The sequence below is a fragment of the Gigantopelta aegis genome, chromosome 4, assembly GCF_016097555.1.
Source record: "Gigantopelta aegis isolate Gae_Host chromosome 4, Gae_host_genome, whole genome shotgun sequence".
In the NCBI taxonomy this organism is placed as follows: Eukaryota; Metazoa; Mollusca; class Gastropoda; order Neomphalida; family Peltospiridae; genus Gigantopelta; species Gigantopelta aegis.
Genome location: NC_054702.1, coordinates 72318504 through 72341855, shown reverse-complemented (window position 1 = coordinate 72341855; position 23352 = coordinate 72318504). Strand labels below are relative to the sequence as shown.

Here is a 23352-nt window from a genome sequence, read left to right as displayed (position 1 = left end):
CAAATAGGTTCCATAAAGCAAAAATCTCTGCAATATATTTAAAATATATGTATATATAACAGGGAACATTTTGTTCAGTATTTTGTCATGATTTACTACGCAAGTTTCAAAGATTGCTACACAATATTAAAATGTTAAACAATAGTTGCTAGTTAATTTTCATTTGACTAGAAATATCGCTAATCAAGATTTTGAAAACAAAATGTTCCCTGTATAAATAGGAATACAATATATTATATATATTCAGTAAAATCAGCAATAACTATGATAACCTCTGACACATTAATATACTTAACACATGTCTAATTACTGACCACAAACTGGAACACGGAATGTATCCATTTTGCGAATAAACCCATCACGAAAACACTGACGTGGACTGCTTCCAATCACAGACTATGTTCGATGATCAGGACATTGCTATCGATGCCTGACATTTATTTCTATGACGACTGATCAGATTTAGAAGAACGATCTTTCCCTCTAGCTATCACCGCACACCGCGAAAATATCAACCTCCATTTCTTTGCTTCATTTCCTACATAGCGCCAGGGGCACTGATGAAAGCGAAATGAAGGTGTCCGAAACACTGTATGTAGTTATAGCATTTAACATGAAATGTGAACATAACAGGCCATTATGGTGTGTGAAATAGCAGCAACCGATCCGATTATTGGAAGATTTGTTAATCAATAACATCCAGTGGGGACAGATTAAGACATCATTTAGTTTTGGTGGCTCTGGTTGGTTACCCTTATATAATGAAATCCTAGAAAATTTGTGTACATAACTCAATCAGCATTCGGGACATGTTCGAAAAACAGAACAAAATGCCGAAATAGATTGGATACAGTAACAGTTAATGCATGTGTTTGATATTGGATTTTATTCAACAAGTGTTACGTATATAACTCCAGGGCTAAAAAACAACCCAAAAAAAAAAATCTTGTAAAGGGAATTTCTATACACAAACAGACCGAATGGAATCTAGACAAATACATTGCATGTCGCTGCATTTTGAAAGCTGTTTAGTGTTTTTTCATCACTGTTTGTTGAGCATACTGGAAGCTGTAAGAAGCTTGCATAGTTCCCCGAGTCACCAAATGTCTGAGATATTTGAGGAAGAGAGCTGGTCTTGGTATTGAGTCTGGAGCTCTGCTGTCATTCACTGTGACAATTTGCTCTAGTTATAATCCTCCAAGTAATAAGCTGGATCTCTTCAGGTTTAATTTTTGGCCTCAGAAGAAAAGAAAGAGAACCTTTTTTTATTTATTAAAGACACATTTGAATTACAGTTATATGGCATTGGACGTATGGTTCAAGATCTTACAGATAATGAGAGAGGAAACCTGCTGCCACCACTCCATGCATTACTCTTTTTAATTAGCAGCAAGGGGTATTTTATATACATAATCCCAGATACAGGATAGTACATACCACAGCTTGTGTTATGCCAGATGTGGAACACTGGCTGAAGAAGAAATGTTTAGAAACATCTCTGCATACTGTCTGTTATGCTGCTACTGGGTGTCAAATGTATAGCAGAGAATTTAGTTTTTTTCTCTCGACAACTAGCAAAGAAGAAACCCGCTGCCCACCACAGGCTACTTTTATCAATATAAAAACTACATAAGCATTGAAAACAGGGACTGACCCTTCCCAACTTTGAAGATAATTCATTACCACCTAACCCCCCCCCCCCACACACACACACACCACCACCACCACCCACCTTAAAAATCACTCCTATCAGTTGCTTCTGACATCTATGAACAAGATGTTATTTATATGCACTTATTCTTGTAGGCAGAAAACAAATCCTACTAGTAAATGAAATTTTTTGGTTGTAATATTTTTAAGCATTTAGTTCAGGTGTATAATCTTTACATTTCAAAACGACAATGAATGTTCCAATAAGGCCTCCACGAATCCAAAATATTGGACTCGAGTACTCGATGGTCAACTTCGACCTGGACCCAACTACCTGACACTTACACTAGATGATGATGAGATTACGGAATAAAGTAAAATAGTTTTATGCATCTTAATTCCAGTGCTGAACACTGATGCCAAATCATGCCATTGTATTGCATTTAGAAACCGGTTGATATGTTCAGTAATGTGACGGACAGACGGCCAGTTTAAAAAGATCATATTATTATTGTATAACTTATATTGTTGATTATTTACTGCTGAAATTACTGTCCTACATTGTCCATTGTATTATAGTTGATGATTGGATTCCACTTTGTATGGGTATTCGAGTCCTATGAACGGACTCGAGTCTTGCTAGACTCGGCCCATGCCCGAGTACTTGAGTACTCGTGGAGACCCTATGTCTCAGTAAACACTGTTGACCAGAAGCCACCATTACACATCTTTAAAATGCAGTCAAACCTGTCTTAAACGGTCACACAAGGGGGTAGATAAAAGTGGCTGCTTAAGATAGGTGGCCGCTGATTACAGGTTGACACATATAGTCTTTAAAACATGTGTTTTACCGTCTGTACTGCTAATTAATGGATGCGTGCTTCATAATTAACTATAAATCAACTTCTGACATGTAGTCTCCTTCAGAAACAAAATGAAACTGGAATGTATTAAATTAACCCTTCTCAACAACTTTGTTTTCTTTTTCCATTTAATTATTTAATTCCTACTTCATGTGGTGTTTTGTCATACTAAGCGAATTTACATATGTCAAGCATAGCCTGCCCAGAGGCATTTAGGTGCATTCAAAGTCATACTTTCTTAATTGAGATGTTGGGACTGAAAGGGTACTAGTATTCCTGAAGGTGTAAAGATTGGTTATTTGCTGCACCTTATCACAGTTGTTAAAATATCCCTTTTATATGATAGTAAACGTTTAATGTGGCCGCTTAATACAGGTATTTTGCCAGTTTGGGATCCGATTTAGGTGGCCGCTGGCTGCATTAGACAGGTGACTGCTTATTACAGGTACATTTACATTATAAATATAAGGGAGGGAAAAAAGTGGCTGCTTAAGGCAGGTGACTGCTGATTACAGGTGGCTGCTAGGACAGGTCTGACTGTATATCTGTACAGACTGTGAAGAACCACAGCAAAAGTATCACAAGACTTTTAAAACAGACGGACAAAAGTTTTCTAACATCTGTATCAAAACTGACCTTGAAAAACATAGTTATTTCCTTAAATTAAAAAAAAAAAAAAAAAACAGAAAGAAAAAACTTGTTTTTTTTTACACTCATATTTCTTGTCGTAGTCTACTCAGTATAAGAATCTGCTTGGCACAGAATTTGCTGAGCAAAGATCAAATCGGTTCAGGATCAGGAACAAGAAATATGAACTTAAAACAATCTTCAGATTAGCTCAGTTTGGAGTAAAGTTTGGATAAAGCAAAGGAGTTAATCAACCTCTCTACACGAGCTGCTGGAAACTCAATCGGCCAGGTTTTATTTTTAGAAATATTCAAAAGAATGTTTATGAATTTGATATACCGAATTTGTGATATAGAAAGAAAATTGAAGAAAAATAACATGTCAGCTTTTTTGTTATTCAGGTCAGCAGTTCATAAGACCACCTGTTAATGTCTTTAAAGCATGAAGTAATTCCATGGTTCAAATGTTTTAAATATTTACACAAAAATTTAAAGACTGATATAAAAAACAAAAACAAACAAAAAGATTACAACACAAAACAGTGTTTTCATAAGAGAACAAACATGATTTACATTTATTCAGAAGTCATTCAATCATAAGCCTACGAGATGGGGTGTGTGTGTGTGTGTGTGTGTAATTAACTGACCCCTAGTGCTCGAGCAAAACCTCAAATTCTGGCAAAAATAATAGAGATATTGAGGCAAAATGGATTAATCTGAGACCTTTTTACCATGTATTTCCATCATTCTACCCTCAAAATTAGTTGTAATCCATGTAAAAATGCATAGTGATTCGTTTGCAACCCTATATAGCTATATGGCTGTTTGGTAGTAATACTAATATGAATAAATGTTGTTATCCAGATTCGGACATTTTCATTTAACTCGGGCAGAAGCTAGCCTGCCCCCCCACAAAAATGGGAGCCTGTACACCTATGCATTCAATACATTAGCGTTATAAAAACAGTAAATGATTGGTCCACAACATGATGCCTTTTGACAGTTAATGAGTGCACTGATGGGAGGGAGTTAATAATAGTACTATCTGGACAACACTTCCCCTTTCCCACTCACAGCCTTGCTTTGACACTCTGGAATAACATCTCTGTCACTCAGACAGGCAGATCCCCACATCATTAGGAGAATGTCATTGCCAGTCCAACCTTTGGCTCAACTCGTGGAATTTACATTAATTACACACAATCTCCAGATATCTCAAATATCTAGAGCTGCGGAATTCTGGAGAAAACAATATTTATTATTTCAGAATAATGTTAGTATAATACTGTAAACAAATGAGCAACTAAATGCTAACACCTAGTCTTATTATATTATATACTAGTCAGGTGTTATTTGAACCACCAGTTTTAGCAAAGAATCAGCACACATTTAGAACTATTACAATTATTTTTTATTACTGTATTGATAAAAAAATAAAAAATTTAGAAAAATTAATAACAACTAACAACTAACACACTATCCTGGACTGACAGTCCAGATACCTGAGGTGTGTATGCCCAGGACAGTGTGCTTGAACCTTAATTGGATATAAGCACGAAAATAAGTTGCAATAAATGAGATACCAACAATATAATTCCAACAATATGTATACTGTTATGCATAATCAAAATAACTGTTCATACTAAAACATGTCAATGTCAGCCGATTTCTAATGAGATTATATACATGTATTATCCATTTTATATAACATACAAATTTAAGTTGATGGGAAAATAATTATTTTTGAACATTCTGCTTTTAGTTTTTTAATTTTGATTATTTTGGGGGGGTATTGCATGTAGCAGTTATCTAAAGCAACAATTATATTACAATACAATTTATATTATAATACAATATAAATATTATTATTATTTTAATTAAAATAACTTTAATTAACATTTTTGTTGCTTTAGATAACTGCTACATGCAATACCCCCAAAAAGTAATCAAAATTAAAGAACTAAAAGCAAAATGTTCAAAAATAATTATTTTCCCATCAACTTAAAATAACAGATATTCTGATTCCAAACTACTTACAAAAACTGTATCCCACTCTCTTTTAAACACTGGTTTACATTTTTGTTTTACATAACAGCTAGACAAAGTTACTGCTATCGTTATGAGTAAGTTATAACATGTCTGGATGTAAACCTTCAACCTTATCCTTCAGGTTAAGACACTTTGTTTACTTTTACTTTCATGCAGTTTACAGGTAACTAAATAAAACCAATTTCTTAAGAAGCTGACATAAAGAAATAACTTAAATACCAAACATAAGACAAAAACATGTCACTTTTCCTACCTTTTTTGTGAAAGAGTTGAGAACAAAGGGAATCCTATTCATGGTGAATTAAAGACCGAACCATCCTACAACTAGGCTAGCTGGCCTACATAACTGATAAAAGTGAGGTCGGAAATATTGAAAGAGAAAAATATAGCAACATTCTATCTCTTATCTCTGCCCCCTGCACTGACTGGCCCTGGTGACCCCTGATAAACACAGTTACGTGGAAACAAGAAACACCGGTGTATAATGGAGACAGGTAACAAATTAAAATTTATTTAACACTAACAGTACGTCAATTGATCATACTAAATTGGTTACTCTAGAATGAGGACTTGAAATCTCCTCATAGATGAGTTCTGCTTGTTAATGTCTGACAAAAATAAAACTTAAATAAGACTCTTATATTGCAAAAATATTTATTTTAAAATGATGGATACCGGTATATGGATGGATGGATGGATGGATGGATGGATGGTTGATTAAATGGATCAATGAATGGATGGTTCCATGTGCAGGTGGATGGATGGATGGATGGATGGATGGATGGATGGATGGATGGATGGATGGATGGATGGATGGATGGATGGATGGATGGATGGATGGATGGATGGATGGATGGATGGATGGATGGATGGTTGATTAAATGGATCAATGAATGGATGGTTCCATGTGCAGGTGGATGGATGGATGGATGGATGGATGGATGGATGGATGGATGGTTGATTAAATGGATCAATGAATGGATGGTTTCATGTGCAGATGGATGGATGGATGGATGGATGGATGGATGGATGGATGGATAGATGGATGGATGAATAGTTGATTAAATGGATGGATGGATGGATGATATATGGATGGATGGATGCATGGATGGATGGATGGATGGATGGTTGATTAAATGGATGGATGAATGGATGGTTGCATGTGTAGGTGGACGGATGGATGGATGGATGAATAGATGGATGGATGGATGAATGGATGGATGGATGGATGGATAAGCAGTTGGATGGATGAATGGATGGTTGCATGTGTAGGTGGACGGATGGTTGGATGGATGAATGGATGGATGGATGGATGGATGGACAAGCAGTTGGATGGACAGATGGGCAAATTGATAGATTGAACTGACAGATGGACATATGGATAATTGCATAATATACACCTCATCCCTTCCTTTCATAACAAAAGCAGTTGTTTAAAAGGTGTATGACTCAGTCTATATTGCATATTTGGGCATATACCCTGATTCTTTGTAATGGTATTTGCTGAAAGTCATCTCTTAACCTTTTGATGATTTAACATGGAATGATCTAGCAACACAAAGATATCATATATATTTGTTTTAATCACAGTACTATTATAGTATAATTTGTAATATAAGCCTATGATATAAATAAGCTACAGTATTATAGAGCTATAACTATGCAAACTTTCTTAGACACACATTAGAAATTACTCTTGATGTTATAGAAATACGACACCCTGCCCCGGAACTGGTCACTGGCGAAGTCAGAGGTTAAGTCCGGGGTGGGCGTGCCTGAACCTTATTGGATATGGGCACATTAAAACAGTTCCCACATTCCCGCTTATATCATATTAAGTTACTGTATTAATATTTTAATGGAAAAAAAAGTATATTCATAATTATGCACACACATGTATATTAAAACTAGAGATAATCAATAAAAAATATGTGGGGTAGTTTTAGTGGGGTTTTAATTTTTTGTTTGGTAACAACTCATTTATTGCATAGAAAGAAATCACCAATAAAAAAAACCTTGGTTTATTCCAAGATGACTGACGTAGTAGAGATTTATGCTCTTAACAGTTTGTCACTTGACAGTAGCAGCAGCTTAATAAGCATTTTAGCAAACAGAATTTAAACTGAAAGTTAAACAGAATGTATCAATCATTAATATTTTATAATATTAAAAACATCAACAACAGCCTGTTAAATTGAGTATATGTTTCCCCAAATACAGTTGATATTTTCCATATTAAAAAAGTTTGTTTTGTTTAATGACACCACTAGAGCACACTGATGAATTAATCATCGGCTATTGGATGTCAAAGTATATTAAAATTGCTTGTCACTACATGAAAGGCAGGACATAACGTAACAATCCTGGTGTTAATACAGACTATTGTGAAATTTGTATTAAGTACCTAGCCAATTAGAATACTGCCATCTCAAGAATTTTTTTAAATGTATGTGGGTGTTTGTGCAGCTCTACTGTAACACCCCCCCCCCCCCCCAAAAAAAAAAAAAAAAAAAAAAACCACCAAACAAACAAAACAAAACAAACAACAAAACAAAACAAAACAAACAAAACAAAACAAACAAACAAACAACAAAACAAAAACAAAACAAAACAAAAACAAGAAAAAACAAAACAAAAAACACCAATAACCCTAAACAACAGCTATCATAACTATGCCACATCTCAGCCTACAGACCTACGAGATGCCACTGGCTATATACTAGTAGTACTAGTATTCAAAGTAGGATTAACAGTTTTGAAGGCCCAACAGGCATGTCATATGACAGGTCCATAAAACAGCTCTGATGATAACAGATCTCAGCTGTGGGCACACTATTATTATATGAAAGTATTATCTCAATAATCCACAAAATAAGGATAGGCAATCTTTTTCAGTGCTCAATTTTTAGGTCAGCCTATGTGTCCAGTAGTCACACTAAAAAAAAGACTTTGTTTGACTTTTATAGAATTTGTGTTCAATGGTTTCCTAAAATATTAAATATGACAATATTAAAAACTAAGTGGCCTGCACTTTACAAACAGATGGTGAATTAAAAAACAAACAAAAACAGCTTCAACTAATAATTTTTGTACATTAAAATAACCTTTTATTGATAGTTTAAGGTCACTGTCTGCAAGATGGAATGGAATTGCAAACCATTACAATGACTAATAAATGTTTCCTTTTTTGCTTTTTTAATCATACTGTTTTTGCAGTGTTTTTGTGTTTTATATTTGCACATGGTACAGATGGGTCTCGCTGAACTGATGTTGGCCTTGCTATATATGCAAAGATGGTGTCGTTATGACTCCAAAATTGTCCACAGGCGTAACTAACATCCAGTGTTCCTAATGATAATCTAGTCTTTGCTACAGCTGCCTCCTATTGTCAAATGATCTGCTATTGTTTAGGTATTGAGTACACTACAGTGCATGTTTGTTAGAAAATGTACATAAAAATCTTTTGCTACTACTGGAAAAATATAGCAAGTTAAATATAGCAAGTTTCCTATGTCAAAATTACCATCTGATGTTAAATAGACAATGATTAATTAATCAATATGCTCTAGTGGTGTTGTTAAACAACAACACAATAACCACAACAAAAAATAGCCAACAATGTAGATTAATTTTGATCTTTAATGAGAAAAACAAATGGTTTATTGTGATCAACTGCACACGGTTAGCACATTTCTGTAGCCATGAATTACTTTTGCCTAGATGGGAGATGGTAGCATGCCTAACGTGAATTTTAGGCAGATGACCATGGGTGCGAGTGATCACACCACTTGCAGAATAACATGTTATTTGCCTTCTATACAATGTAGGTATGCAAATAGTGTACATGAATATACAATTCTTCTTGGCAGAAAACCAGTAAGACTAAGGCAGTTACTTCCCCTGATTATCAGATAAAAATATTAACAGATTCAGAGTAATATATTTTTATTAACATTTAAATATTACTTATTAGCCGTGTCTTATCCAGTGACTGATGGAACTTTATGCTAAATATTTTATTGTTGTTTATCAATATTAAAAAAATAATAATATAGCTGTGCTTGTCTGAAGATGCGATTGACTGTATTAGAATTTTAAAACGTATTCTGGTACACTTACACTGTGAAAAGAAGAGAGAAAAAAAAAACGAAGAAAAATACAAGAGAAAAAATCCAACCATCAGCACTTGCCATTAACTGAGTTTCTTACACATATATACATATCACATGCTGCTTGCGCTGCTTGGTGTTTTAGCCGATGTTGCCAACAGGATCGAGGTGACGGCGATGTTTACCGAACCCACTAAAACAGGAACGCTGAGATTATCACGATAGTGTCAGCCGCTAGATTGTGTAACCCAACAACTTGTTAAATCTCGACCTCCACGCTCAGCCTAATCCACTTAAAAACAGTAATTGGCAACTCTGGAGGTCGACAATGACGAAACTAAACATTTGGCCCCCCTCCCCCTCAAAAGGTCTTGGATGGCACCTCAAGGTTGTGGAATAGGCAGTAATCTGGATGAGAGGAAGATGAACGGGACTTTCCTTACTGATCACAGTGAATTAGTGATAGATGGGTCAAGATGCTGTCTAATCTGATAAGGGATTGTTAAAATAAATTGTGGTTTTTAAGGGATCCAAGCAGTAAAGTGGATTATTAGATAATCCAGGAAACAGTACTGGTAACCAAGGCTATTTCAGAAATACATGTAGTTCTTTCATTTCAATTTATTTCAACTTATTTTCGTGCTTATATCTAATTAAGGTTCAAGCACCCTGTCCTGGGCATACTCCTCAGCTATCTGGGCTGTCTGTCCAGGACAGGTGGTTAGTTGTTAGTTGGTTTGTGGTTAGTGAGAGAGAAGAGGGTGTAGTGGTCTTACACCTACCCATTGAGGTACCGGGTACCGGGCTGTGAACCCTGTACCTACCAGCCTGTAGTCTGATAGCTTAACCACTACGCCACCAAGGCCAGTCGAAATAATTCTAGGGACCATTCACAATTATAAGCATGTTCTCAAGTGTACAAACCACACACTGATGAGGGTGGGGTGGGGTGGGGGGAGGAAGCAGGAATTACAGACAAAAGTATGTTTTGTTTAATGACACCACTAGAGCACTTTGATTTAATACTCATTAGCTATTGGATGTCAGTTAAATATTTGATAATTCTGACACAGTCTTTTGGGAAACCTGCTAAATTTTTCCATTAGCAGCAAGGGATCTTTTATATGCAATTTCCTAGGCAGGACAGCACATAATCATGGCCTATTATATACCAATCGTGGGACATTGGCTGGGATGAAAAAAAACCCAGAGAATAGAACCACTGATGCAAAGATCTTTTTACACTACCACCCACACATGCTAAATATTACATACAAAGATGAATTCCATAATGAAAGCCTTCATGGATCAGACATAAGTGGCTACCATTCTATAAACAACGACTATGTATATAGCCTCGGCTAACGAGGGCTGACTATCTACATGGTGGTCATACGTCTGGGGCCAGTGTAAGGCCACCACACCCCATCCACATTTCCCCATGCAATGTGCAGGTTACAGCTAGTGCAAGTAAAATTCTGTAAGCCAAAAACTTTGAAATCTTGTCCCCTACTTGTTGCTAACTGATAAGGGCCAAAGCAGTATAGGTTTCCATTCATCCAGAACAGCATTCAATGGTTAAAATTCATTTTGTGGAATGGGAAAGAGATTTCAAGACAGACACAAATGGTAAACACTGAGAAGTAGTTTGAGAAGTTAGACTCAAAATGTTATTGGTAATTTTTTCAACAGCAATGAAGAACACTCAGTTGAGACAAATTTTATTTTATCACTCCTGAAAGGGAGGATTTCTCGATGTATCAAGAATACTGTTTAAAATTAAATGGAAAACTTCTTCTGCTTCTTCTTCTTCTTGTTCGGTTTCATATGCTCACTAAACCCTGAGATGTGCTGCATCAATGAACTGGATCGTTAGTTGGAGTTGTGAAAATGATTATCAGAGAACATATTGTGTATTTTGAGTAACATTTCATGATTTGCTGCCCGTCTCCTGTCAATTTTAAGCCATGAGCATGTTTGAACTTCAGTTGAATATAAGCATGAAAACTAGTTATATTATCATTGTAAAACAAACCCATATACATGTATACTTTTATTTAATAGAATACTGTTATAAGCATATACAATATCATTAAATTTAATTATTAAATATGTATTTTAAAAATTCATATGAAAAATGCTATATGAAAACAATTTAAACTTTCTGTCACCTAAAAAACCCAACCAGAAATGACATTCATTCATATTATTAATGAGGTTTTGATGTATCTGCTGCATAAAATTAATCACCTCAGGGAGACTACAGCTAAACTGACTGTGACTGATGACAAGTGAGCAACTCATTGAATTATACTGGTCCACATTTCACTTGATGATTTAGGATGAAACAAAGATCAAACGGAAACAGGGAGATGGCTGATCTACGGTACCTGGTTTTAACACACATCAAAGCAGTCACTACCACTACAGTAATACATTTCCACCTGTACGGGTCTGAGACACAGGGGTTAGTCACAAACATCTCCACCTGGATCCACCCAATTAACACCAAGTCATTGGAATAAATAAAGGAGATTTCATACTTTTTTGTCAATTATGCAGGTGCAAATCCAGGAATTTTTGCAGCAGAGTGGTCTACATGCAACTACATAAATGGAAGTGGTGAATCCATGTTAAAATAATTGGGGGGATTGTTTTTGATTGTAAGCAGTGGGATCCAACCAACCCATAGATCTGCACCTGGTATGATTTATCTTTACCTCTAGCTGATGTCCAACAGCCATTGTATTTTTAGAACTGGAGTGTTGTTAAACATTCATTCATTCATTCATATAGTTTATCAGGGCTTTACATTGATGCTTGTCTGCTTGCCCAGGACAAGTAATTTTGGGTATAGGACAAACAAATTGTTCCAACAACATGTCCAAGTGAACAAGTCAACTGAAAATCACAATATATGTGACCAAATCATTTATTTGCTAATTTGATGCTGTGATGTGTTTTTATTGAGCAGAAGTTTTGTCATTTAATGAAAAACAACTTACATATTATTGAATCTTTCAGTAGAAGTATTTAAGTAGAACAAGCAGATTTTACATTGCACAAGTAAGGGTGTAATGATATACTTGAATATTCAGTGCTCCAAACAGTGACCTGTATCATAATTGCATTCATAATCATCATTACCTGATTTGAATACATGAATAAAAATAAATAAAACAGTTTCTGATTCATGCTGACCAAAAGTAACACCAATTAATCTGGGTTTGTTATACTGTCTTCTTTTTTTTTATTACATCAAACTCATATACTGATCCTTTTGTATTAATTTAATCATGCAATGTGATGAACATCCAAAGGTGCAACTATAAACCAAGTTTTATTGATGTAGGACTTATGGTTTGTGAGAAATGGAGCGGAGCGGATAATTTTGTCATGCTCATATACCACGAAGGTTTCAAGCATGTCTGTCCCAGTCCCGTCTCTGGACAGCCAGGGGCCCAACCCGGGACAGAACCCTGAAATATGGAGCAAAATGTAAAACTTTAATGTTGAGCAAACATAGAAACTGACACCATTGTTGTTGCTGCTGGAAATATAATATGTATATTTCACCTTCTGATTTCATAAAAGTGATTAAAAAATAATCCACGGTACCTGACCAATGACATTATTTTAATTAATGAAGTCACAACAGTTAAAAACACAATTCCACCAAGCAATTAATATAAACTAATGAAGCTGGCCCATTTCCAGCCCACCCCCCATCCCAACCAGTGCCCTCACGACTAGGTCATGTCTGTGGGAAAGTACATATAAAAGATTCCTTATTGTTAATGGGAAAATGCAACAGGTATCCTCTGAAGACTACATGTTCCAAAATGTCTGACATCCAATAGCTGATGATTTATTAATAACTGTGCTCTTGTGGTGTTAAACAAAACAAACCTTTAACTTTTTACATGAATGTTGATGAAACAAACACTTTTTATCTTTGCCAATTGGGTGTCTTCATACAGAGGTGCGAGATGTAACCCAGTAGTAAAGTGCTCACTTGATGTGAGGTCAGTTTGGGATCAATCCCCATCGGTGGGCCTTTTGGGCTATTTCTTGTTCCGGCTAGTGCACAACTGGCATATCAAAAGCTGTGGTATGTGCCATCCTGTCTGTGGGATAGTGTACATAAAAGATCCCTTGCTACTAATTGAAAAATTCATTGAGTTTTCTCTCTGAGACTATATGTCAAAACTACCAAATGTTTGACATTTCATAGCCGAAGCTCAAGTGGTGTCATTAAACAAAACAAACTTTTAACTTTTTTCTTCAAACAGATAGACTGAAAAGCATGATACTGGTAGGAGGTAGACAGAGATAGCAGATATTGTAAAATGTGTTAGTCATAAGCAGTAGTTCTCAATCAAATATCACATATGATCAGCAGTTTTATCAGCAGTTTTGATCTTCACTTTAATGCATTTCAAAATTGAGCAAGATTTTATATTACATTAATTTGTAAATGGGATCACTTTTTAAAAAGAACTATTTTTAGAACACTATTACTCATGCAATTAGACTGAATTGCCAATACATACATGCATGTGTATTTTCCTCTTTATTGGAGAGCTGACAATATATAGATTTGGAGTAAACTTGTAGATAGGCCTTGTATGAAATACAAACCCTTTATTCAGTTACCGGTAATTATTTGTACACATGTTAAGTAAACGAAAGGAATACTTAAATTACAGTTGAGCTATATGGTTAACATTTTGATACTTGGTTGAGAAAGAGAAAACTTTCTACCACCACATACGCTACTCCCAACTGAAAAAGCAGAAAGGGATCTTTAATACATATTGTGTATGCACATTCCCATAAACAGGATAACACATACCATGGCCTTTGATGTACAAATCATGGGTAAATGGCTGGAATTGAATCCATATCTACAACCACCTCAGTCAACCACTTTATCATTAAGAGACCAACATTCTGCCCCTTTACAGGTTTTAAAGACAGTATATTATTTTTTATATAATTATATATCCAGTATTTGCTCTAGATACTTTTTTTCTTTTTTTTAAATAATATTTTACACAGAAGCTTAAATATTGGCATGAAAAATGAGTATCCATCCCCTTCTTCTTCAAACTTAAATACGCAGAATTTGATTTTGGCCCAATTCCTGAACTTTTAAGTCCAGGTGAGAAGCATCCACGACATTTAAACAAGGCCATTGAATTCTTCTTCTAAATCCAGATGTTCCATTAAAGATGAAAAGATGAATATTCAAACAAAAACTACCAGCAGGTGAATAATCCAATCTCCGATCGATGAAACCATCAAAATGTGATCGTACATGGAATGAGCTACTGAGCAGAAAACACACAAACTGTTCATTCCTGCAAGAGTCAGCCATGACAAAGTAATCAAATGTAGCCATGGAATAAATCCAACTAAAAGGTTCAGGTGGCCGAAGAAATAGCTATATTACATATGAAGGGGAAGAAATCAAAAGAGAAAAAAATGTATTACTGAAAAAAAACAAAAAAACTGAGTCATTATTTTCATGACTTGGTAATTCTTCCCATAACAATTGCAAATGGGACACTACCTGGACAACTATAACACTCGAGAAGGAACTGTACGGTACCAAAAGTGGTCTACAGAGGACAGTATCATTCATAGTCACATCTGGCCTCAACATGTAGTGAAGCTAATGAAAAGAAGAAGAACTACTGCAAATTAATAGGGCATGTTTGTAGTTTTAAACTAATCTGACTACAAGCCAATTTCATAAAATGAGGACATATTTACTATGTTAATCATAGGCAGCAGAAGTGGAGAAGGCGCAGCAAGGGTATCGTCCTCCCTCTCCCCAAACACTGAAAATAATGCATTGGCCCCCACAATTGAAAATTAAATTATAAAACTATTATCACTGTTATCTTCCGACAACTATGAAAATAAAAATAAAGTTACACAGGCTTTTGTTCTAAATGGTAGTAAAAGTTGTGGAAAAACATAACAAGGAAAATTAAACTGTTGAGATACGAGTCATAGGAATGTTTACCTTAGTGGACAGGCCCATTTTGATTTGTCCTATTTTAACCAGTACATATTACGTATTATCCTGTTTATGTGAAAGTACAATATAAAAAGACCCCTTGCAGGGTTAGGAAAATCCCAGTACCTGGATGCCCTGGACTGTCAGCTTTTATAATCAGACAATTATTTTTTAGTGTCTTCAGTTCAGTGAGCTGCTAAATATGTTTATTTGGTGACCTTGGTCCAAGGTGTAATTTTCATGCAGAAATATTACGTTGTCTCCATCCATGTAAAACATATTTAGATTACTGTAAATAGGAAAGTTTCTGTTTCTTGTACCATCACTGCTTACTCAGAGTGCCAAGTTGACACAAAACATTAATACTGTGAGTGATGACTCATAACTCAGTCACAATACCATAAATAAACCAACAGAATTGCAGTCTAGATGTTTTATATATATGTAATTTTTTTTTTAAAAACACACAGTTTAATGTTCAAAGTCAGTTAAGAGACCTTTATTAATGAACTTGTATTTTTGTGACCAATAATATTTTATTTTTTTTAATCATTAAAAAATGATAATTAAAAAATTGGTGGCCACCATGTTATTGGGCTACCACATCTTAGGTGCTTGGTAGCTCAGTGGACTACCAATAACTTATAAGAACTCTGTAACTCTGGCTTGCTGCTAGTCACTAAGAATAGTCTATGTGGTGCAGTAAGTTTCTTCTCTCAATCTAGATTAAGTTTCACAATTAACTTGTTAAACACCTAATAGCTGCATATAAAAGTGTGCTGGGCTGTTGTTAAATAGTCCTTTTCTTTTCTTTCTTTTCTTTAACAGTGGACAACAATGTGGAACACAGATGAGTAACAAACAGAAACAGGGTGCATATTCAGGACTTTTGGTATCACTAATTTCGTCACAGTTTAGATTTTTGTCTCTTCTGGACATAGAAAGACTTTTTTAGTACTCAAATCCACCAAAGATTTGTCAATAAAATAATAAAACATTTTTTTACTAGTAAATTAAATTACTTAGTTGTACTTTTTATGAGCATATAGCTGAAGGTATAATGTTTATATTTCAAAGCAAAAGTTAATAATTTTGGCAAGAAGCTGGCATTATGTAATTTTGATATACCTTTAATGGACAGAAATTAAATACATAGAGGAAACAACATACAAAACAAGACATGCAATACTGGTAGACTCCACAACTGGTACATCAAAAGCCATGGTATGTGTTGTCCCATCTGTGGGAAAGTGCATATAAAAGATCCCTAACTACTAATTGGAAAACAAAAATGTAGCAGATTTCCTCTAAGACTATCTGTCAGAAGGGCGGGACATAGTCCAGTGGTAAAGTGCATGGCTGATGCGCTGTCGGTCTAGAATCGATTCCTATCAGTGGGCCCATTAAGGTTATTTCTCGATCCAGCCAATATTCCACAACTTATATATCAAACGCTGTGGTATGTGTTAGCCTGTCTTTGGGATGATGCATATAAAAGATCCCTTGCTGCTAATCGAATAGAGTAACCCATGAAGTGGCGACAGCGGGTTTCCTCTCTCAATATCTGTGTGGTCCTTAACTATATGTCCGACGCCATATAACCATAAATAAAATGTTTTGAGTGCATCGTTAAATAAAAAATAATAATAATAATAAAAAAAGAAAAAAGATCCCTTGCTATTAATGGAAAAATGTTGCAGGTGCACCTCTATGACTGCATCAAAATGACCATATGTTTGACATCCAATAGCCAATGACCAAAAAAATCAATGTGCTCTAGTGGTGTTGTTAAACAAAACAAACTTTTATCTGTCAGAATGATCAATGTTTGACATCCAATAGCTGATGATGAATGAATCAATGTTGTGTGGGGATGTCATTAAATAAAAGAAACTTTAACTAACTTGTAAGAGACATATAAGGCCAGATATGATCTGACAGTGAGTGGCTCATAGGAAATGTATACTTAGTATTTACACTTAGTACGACTGAGTGGTGAGCACTAAAGCATGGACACTCACTGAATTGTGATGACAAACACCAGAACCTATCTCACCCATCTCTATCAAACATCCATGCTACACTTTCTTTATCTACATGACATATATTACAATGATAAAACCCGACACACTCAAATATTACATATTTACTTAGGGCTGAACACACTTTTATCTTGGTCCAAAAATAGGTAGGATTCAAAGTGCACACCAATATAATATTATGTAATTGAACTTTAGCTGTGTGCAAATTATTTAAAGATACTCATACTCAAATCCACTAGTCTATTAGTTTTTGAAAAGTAAAGTATTTGAGATGGCCTAATTAAAATAATGATACTGAATATTATGAGGTTTTTTTGGGGGGGGGGGGGTAGTGGGAGGGGAGTTGTTTGTTTTATGGAGCGTGGTTTTTTTTGGGAGGTTTTGTTTGTTTTGTTTCAGGATAATAGTTTAAAATACATAGCAAAATACCACCAGCAAATTGAGCATTTTGCATGGTTATTTACAACACATGGTAGATTATATAATGTACATGTACAACTGTAAGTTTGTTTTTCTCATGTTCATACAGTAACAAAGCAAGCTCTTTTCTCTTTCTGTCTGTGTCTCTCTCTCTCTCTCTCTCTCTCTCTCTCTCTCTCTCTCTCTCTCTCTCTCTCTCTCTCTCTCTCTCTCTCTCTCTCTCTCTCTCTCTCCCTCTCTCTCTCTCTCTGTCTCTCTCTCTCTCTGTGTGTGTCTCTCTCTGGGGCGGGATGTAACCCAGTGGTAAAGACCATAAAGTGCTTGCATGATGCAAGGTCACTCTGGGATTGACCCACATCAGTGGGCCCATTAAGCTATTTCTCGTTCCAGCCAGTGCACCAAGACTGGTATATCAAAAGGCTGTGGTATGTGCTCTCCTGTCGGTGGGATGGTGCATATAAAAGATCCCTTACTACTAATGAAAACATGTAGCGGGTTTCCTCTCTTAGACTGTATGTCAAAATTACCAAATGTTTGACATCCAATAGCTGATAATTAATAAATCAATGTGTTTTAGTGCTGTCGTTAAACAAAACAAACTTTTAACTCTCTCTATTTATTTTTGTATTTTTATTTTTCCAAAATTAATGGATGAATAATATTTTCAAATGATTTGGACACAAAAACAAACTGTATTCAAATAAACAATTAACATAGTCACAATTTCTTCTAATATGGCCATTCAGTGCTTTTATAAAATCATGCTCACTGCAATAATAATAAATTCATTATAAATAAGATTCTGAACCAGACAAAAACACACAAAAATGTCAACCTATTACATATTATAAATAATCCAAATACAACAAACATGCATGATAATTTTATATATTCCGACAAACTAAATGAGTGAACCATGCACTTCAATAAGGCAACTGCATTCAGCTGTCACCCTCTGTTATAGATATGTTATAAAATATTTGTGAAAACTCTCGCCAGTACCTTTCATCAACAGTGCGGTATTATCAACAGCTTGTACATTATATATATGGATTTGGGTAACATGCTCAAATGGTCAGTTTTAACCAAGTCCATGTTTTCAAGTGGATATTGTATTATCTGAAATCTTTACAGGAGAGGTGGGAAATTCTCCAGGGTTTAGCAAGGATTCTATCACACGGCAGGGAATGTCAGTAAGACACATGCTTACAATCATGTCGCCTCCGTGGTGCAGTGGTTAAGCCCTCGGACTACAGGCTGATAGGTACAGAGTTTGCAGCCCGGTACCGGCTCCAACCCAGAGCAAGTTTTTAAGGGCTTAATGGGTAGGTGTAAGGCCACTACACCCTCTTCTCTCTCACTAACCTCTAACCAACTAACAACTAACCACTGTCCTGGATAGACAGCCCAGATAGCCAACATGTGTGCCCAGGACAGTGTGCTTGAACCTTAATTGGATATAAACAGGAAAATAAGTTGAAAAAACAATCATGTCCAGAAGAACCACTGACCAAGCTACTGCTGTAAATTCCTAAAGGAAAGGAATATTTGTTTTAAACCATGGCCATCTGGGCCCATAATATGCATGTCGACCTGATAAATTGAAACCCTGATAGCTCCTATACCAACTCTTCAATTTTACCTGCCAGATAGAAGTTAAAGACGGATAAGGGCTCTATTCGGTTATCATGCATATAGGTGGTTTTCATTTCTAACATAAATTTTGGTTATTATTTGCATACTTGGTCAAGAGAAAAAGAGAGAGGAAACCTGAAAACTACTGTCGAAAAAACAACAATCAATCTTTGTACTAGGCAGGACAGTACATACCACAGCTTTTGATTCATCAATCATGCAGTACTGGTTGAAACAGTAATAAAGTTGAGTCTCTCAAGGATGATTGATCATTTGATCTATTATACCTCACAAGAAATCTAACAATGAGCTACATCCCACTTCCACACAAGTCAGAACACCACAACCAATATATCAAGTCATGGTATGTGCTGTCCTGTCTGTGGGAAGTGCATATAAAAGATCCATTGCTCTTAATGGAAAAATGTAGCGGGTTTACTCTAAGAATATGAGTAAAAAATTACCAAATGTTTGACATTCAACAGCCGATGTTTAATAAATTAATGTGCTCTAGTAGTGTCATTAAACAGAACACCCTTTAACTTTCCATTTCCACTAATTTCCAAATATTGGCAGGAAGGAAGAATTATTTATTTAATGACACACTTAATACATTTTAGTTATGGTTATATGGCATCAGACATATGATTAAGCACTAACTAGATAGAGAGGAAACTCACTGTCGCCTCTCCAAGAGCTATTCTTTTCAATATGCACCATCCCAGACATACCGTAGCTTTTGATACACTTGTAGAAAAATAGATCAATACCACATATAACAGCCTTTGAAATACCAGTGGGGTGCACAGGCTGGGACGAGAAACAGTCCAATGGGCCCATTAATCCTAGACAGACCACACATCAAGCGAGCCCTTTACCACTGGGCTATGTCCTGCACCAATTTTAAAGTATGACTAGTATGACATGTGGGCTAAATAGTGAGAAGAAACCTGTTGATTCCACAAACATGTAGGCTATTAAAAATATGTACCATACACCAGCAAGGCAGTTTTAAAATGAACTTTCCCACCAACAGGACACCACATACCATGGTATTTAATAGTTGTTGGACACATTAGTTGGAAGAGGGGAAAATAACCCTGTGTTAATTAATAATGTTTAATTTATTTCTGACATTCTATTTAAAAACATTTTACGAATCCCGATTGCGTCATTAAATGTTTAGTTGCTTCATCCACTTTGTTTTACACATCTCCTCATTCATGACACACCCAGTGACACACTACTTAACACAATAACCATCCCATCAACAGTTGAACAGTCGGTCTTCATATAGAAAGAAAGGAAATGTTTTATTTAACGATGCACTCAACACATTTTATTTACAGTTATAAGGCATCAGACATATGGTTAAAGACCACACAGTTATTGAGAGAGGAAACCCACTGTTGCCACTTCATGAGCTACTGTTTTCGATTAGTAGCAAGGGATTTTTTATATGCACCATCCCACAGACAGGATAACACATACACAGCCTTTGACATACCAGTTGTGGTGCACTGGCTGGAACGGGAAATAGTGTCTTCATATAGAGCAAGGACGACAATGTTTGTACATGCATCTCAGTTCTGTGTACCGGTAATAGAATATTTAATAGGCATCCAGTGAAACTCATGAAAGTTGATTTCCTCCCCCACACACACATTGTGTAAGCCTCTCCCCATCAGTATATAATATAAAGATAAAGGTTTCTAAATTCTTTACTTTCTAAACACATTGTAAACGATTTATAACAAATATTAATTAAATTATATACAGGTAATGTAGTTTTATACTTTTTATTAGTATTTTAAATTAACTGTCATTGTTTTTTAATTGCTATATTTGGTAAATATAGTGTAAGAAAGGATATGAAATTAAAAGATGTATGAACTTTGTTAATTTTAAAAAGCAGTACATATATTAAACATACATTAAAAAATATTAGTCAGTTATTTTGATATATATTCCTTTGGTTCACAGATAGACCTTCCACAAATAACTTAAATTTAAGAAAGTTTAAAATTAAAAATCAACACATGAAAACAAAGTATCATTGTAAATATTAAGTTGAAACCAAACAGCTGATGTATTCTTTGTGCTGGGGTGTTGTTAAATATTTGTTCATTCATCCACTCATTCTTTCATTCATTCATTCTAAATATATCAGTATAAATATTAATAACTTTGTATCACTCTTACCTTGCTGGTCCATGCGTAACCCTTGCGTCTAAATGCGGGGCGCCGCTGTAGGGGTCCCATCTGGGAATCCTGCAGACTGTCCGTAGCCGTATCCTCTATTACTTCAGAAGTCATCTTCACAGTAAATTATTACAATTTCCATTCACAAACATACTTCAGACATACAATCCACTGAAAGTAATTCCTGTCAGGTATAATCCTGGATGTATGACATCATGACCAAGTTGAATGTGAGGCACGTCACATAGGTACAGTAACAACAGAAATGTTCCGGTTACATATTCCCTGTAGACCGAAAGTACATCCCCTTTTGAAGTCTGCTCACCCACTCACCCTAATGGACCACATTATTCAACTCAGCTATGCAATATACTGCAGTCAGTACATTTCCATGTTTACTTTCACAGACACATACATTCCTGCTGTGAAGGTTTGTTTAAAGCTGCAGTTGTAAGTTATCCGATCAAAACTTTTGTAGAAAGTGGCAGATGTAAAGTTATATCAATTAAAACTTTTGAAGACGTACCCAAAGTTTATCTGTGAACCTGTACATAGTAAAATGACATGACTAACCGAAATACCTGCCTAACAAAATGCATTCATACCTGTAGTCAACAATCCCAAAGGGCGAGGAACGAAAACATGACACAAAAACCTGAATACACCTGTTGAATGTGATAAATGTCCTGTTTATCATTTGAATGTAATCCTGTAAAGAAGTAGATTCGCTAAGCTTCGCTTCACACAGATGACATCAATAATGTTCCCCTGAAGCAGAGACTGGTTTACTGACATGAAATATCAACACTAAATGATTTCTTTGCTTTTTTTTGTATGCATCTTACAATCCATTTAAGCATGATGACACTCAAAATAAAACTTGTGTACGTTATCAGAACACTACTTTTAAGAAAAAGCCCTAATAAGGCGAGTAGTTTTACATCCACAGCAGATGGGAACAGGCTTTCTATCTGATTGCCTTTGGTATACATGGAAGTGTATCCATAAACACATGGTCAAGTTTATATACACTTTTAAACATTGCCACACAAACTGTGTCCTGTCCGGTTTATCCCGATACAGCCAGGCCGTGTTGCCTGCTGTCAAACGGAAGTCACTGGGTCCTCACTGGTCGAAACGTTACATGGGCTTGCATTCAGGGGTAACAGTAGACTTATACCAACTCGGTTTATTGTCTCTCTACTTTGCTTCTGCAAACCTGCCTTGATTTCAAATCCAAACGGCATATTTAGACCTGCTTTCCCGTGTAATCATTTAAACGACATCCAAACAAGACTTGTTTACTTGTCAACTCAGCAAACTCCACGGTAACGGTGTCACAAGTTTTTTCTTGTAGAAATGAGAACAGGTGATGTTCAGCGCCACATTTACATCTCACAGAGATGTGTTTGAAATCATTTCTACAAGATAAAAGGAAACAAATAGGCACACATTTTAATGAAAAATTGTCATGTTTGTTAGATGTGGTTAATCTTTAATTAAAAGAAAATTTCTCATTTACAAGCAAAAAGATACAAAAATCATTACAAAACAAAACATATTTTAAAGGAAAAAATTAACAAATAAACATTTGTTTTACACAAGTGCTAGATACTGATAATAATTCATTTTAAAATTTCATAACCATTAGCAGAAACAATTTTATATACTTTTCTAAAAATATTAACACAAGTACTTTAAAGAAAAGTTGGCAATTAGAATCTACTA

General features: G+C 35.4%; 1 protein-coding gene across 1 annotated transcript in view; it reads right to left on the bottom strand.

The window, feature by feature from the left end:
• The window catches only part of LOC121371061, a 109732-nt gene extending 87208 nt beyond the window's left edge, over nt 1-22524 (bottom strand). Inside the window, exon 1 of the mRNA XM_041496684.1 lies at nt 21625-22524. Coding sequence (XP_041352618.1) covers nt 21625-21738 — 114 coding nt within the window. The 5' untranslated portion in view covers nt 21739-22524. The remainder of the gene's footprint in view (nt 1-21624) is intronic.
• Nucleotides 22525-23352: the final 828 nt, after the last annotated feature.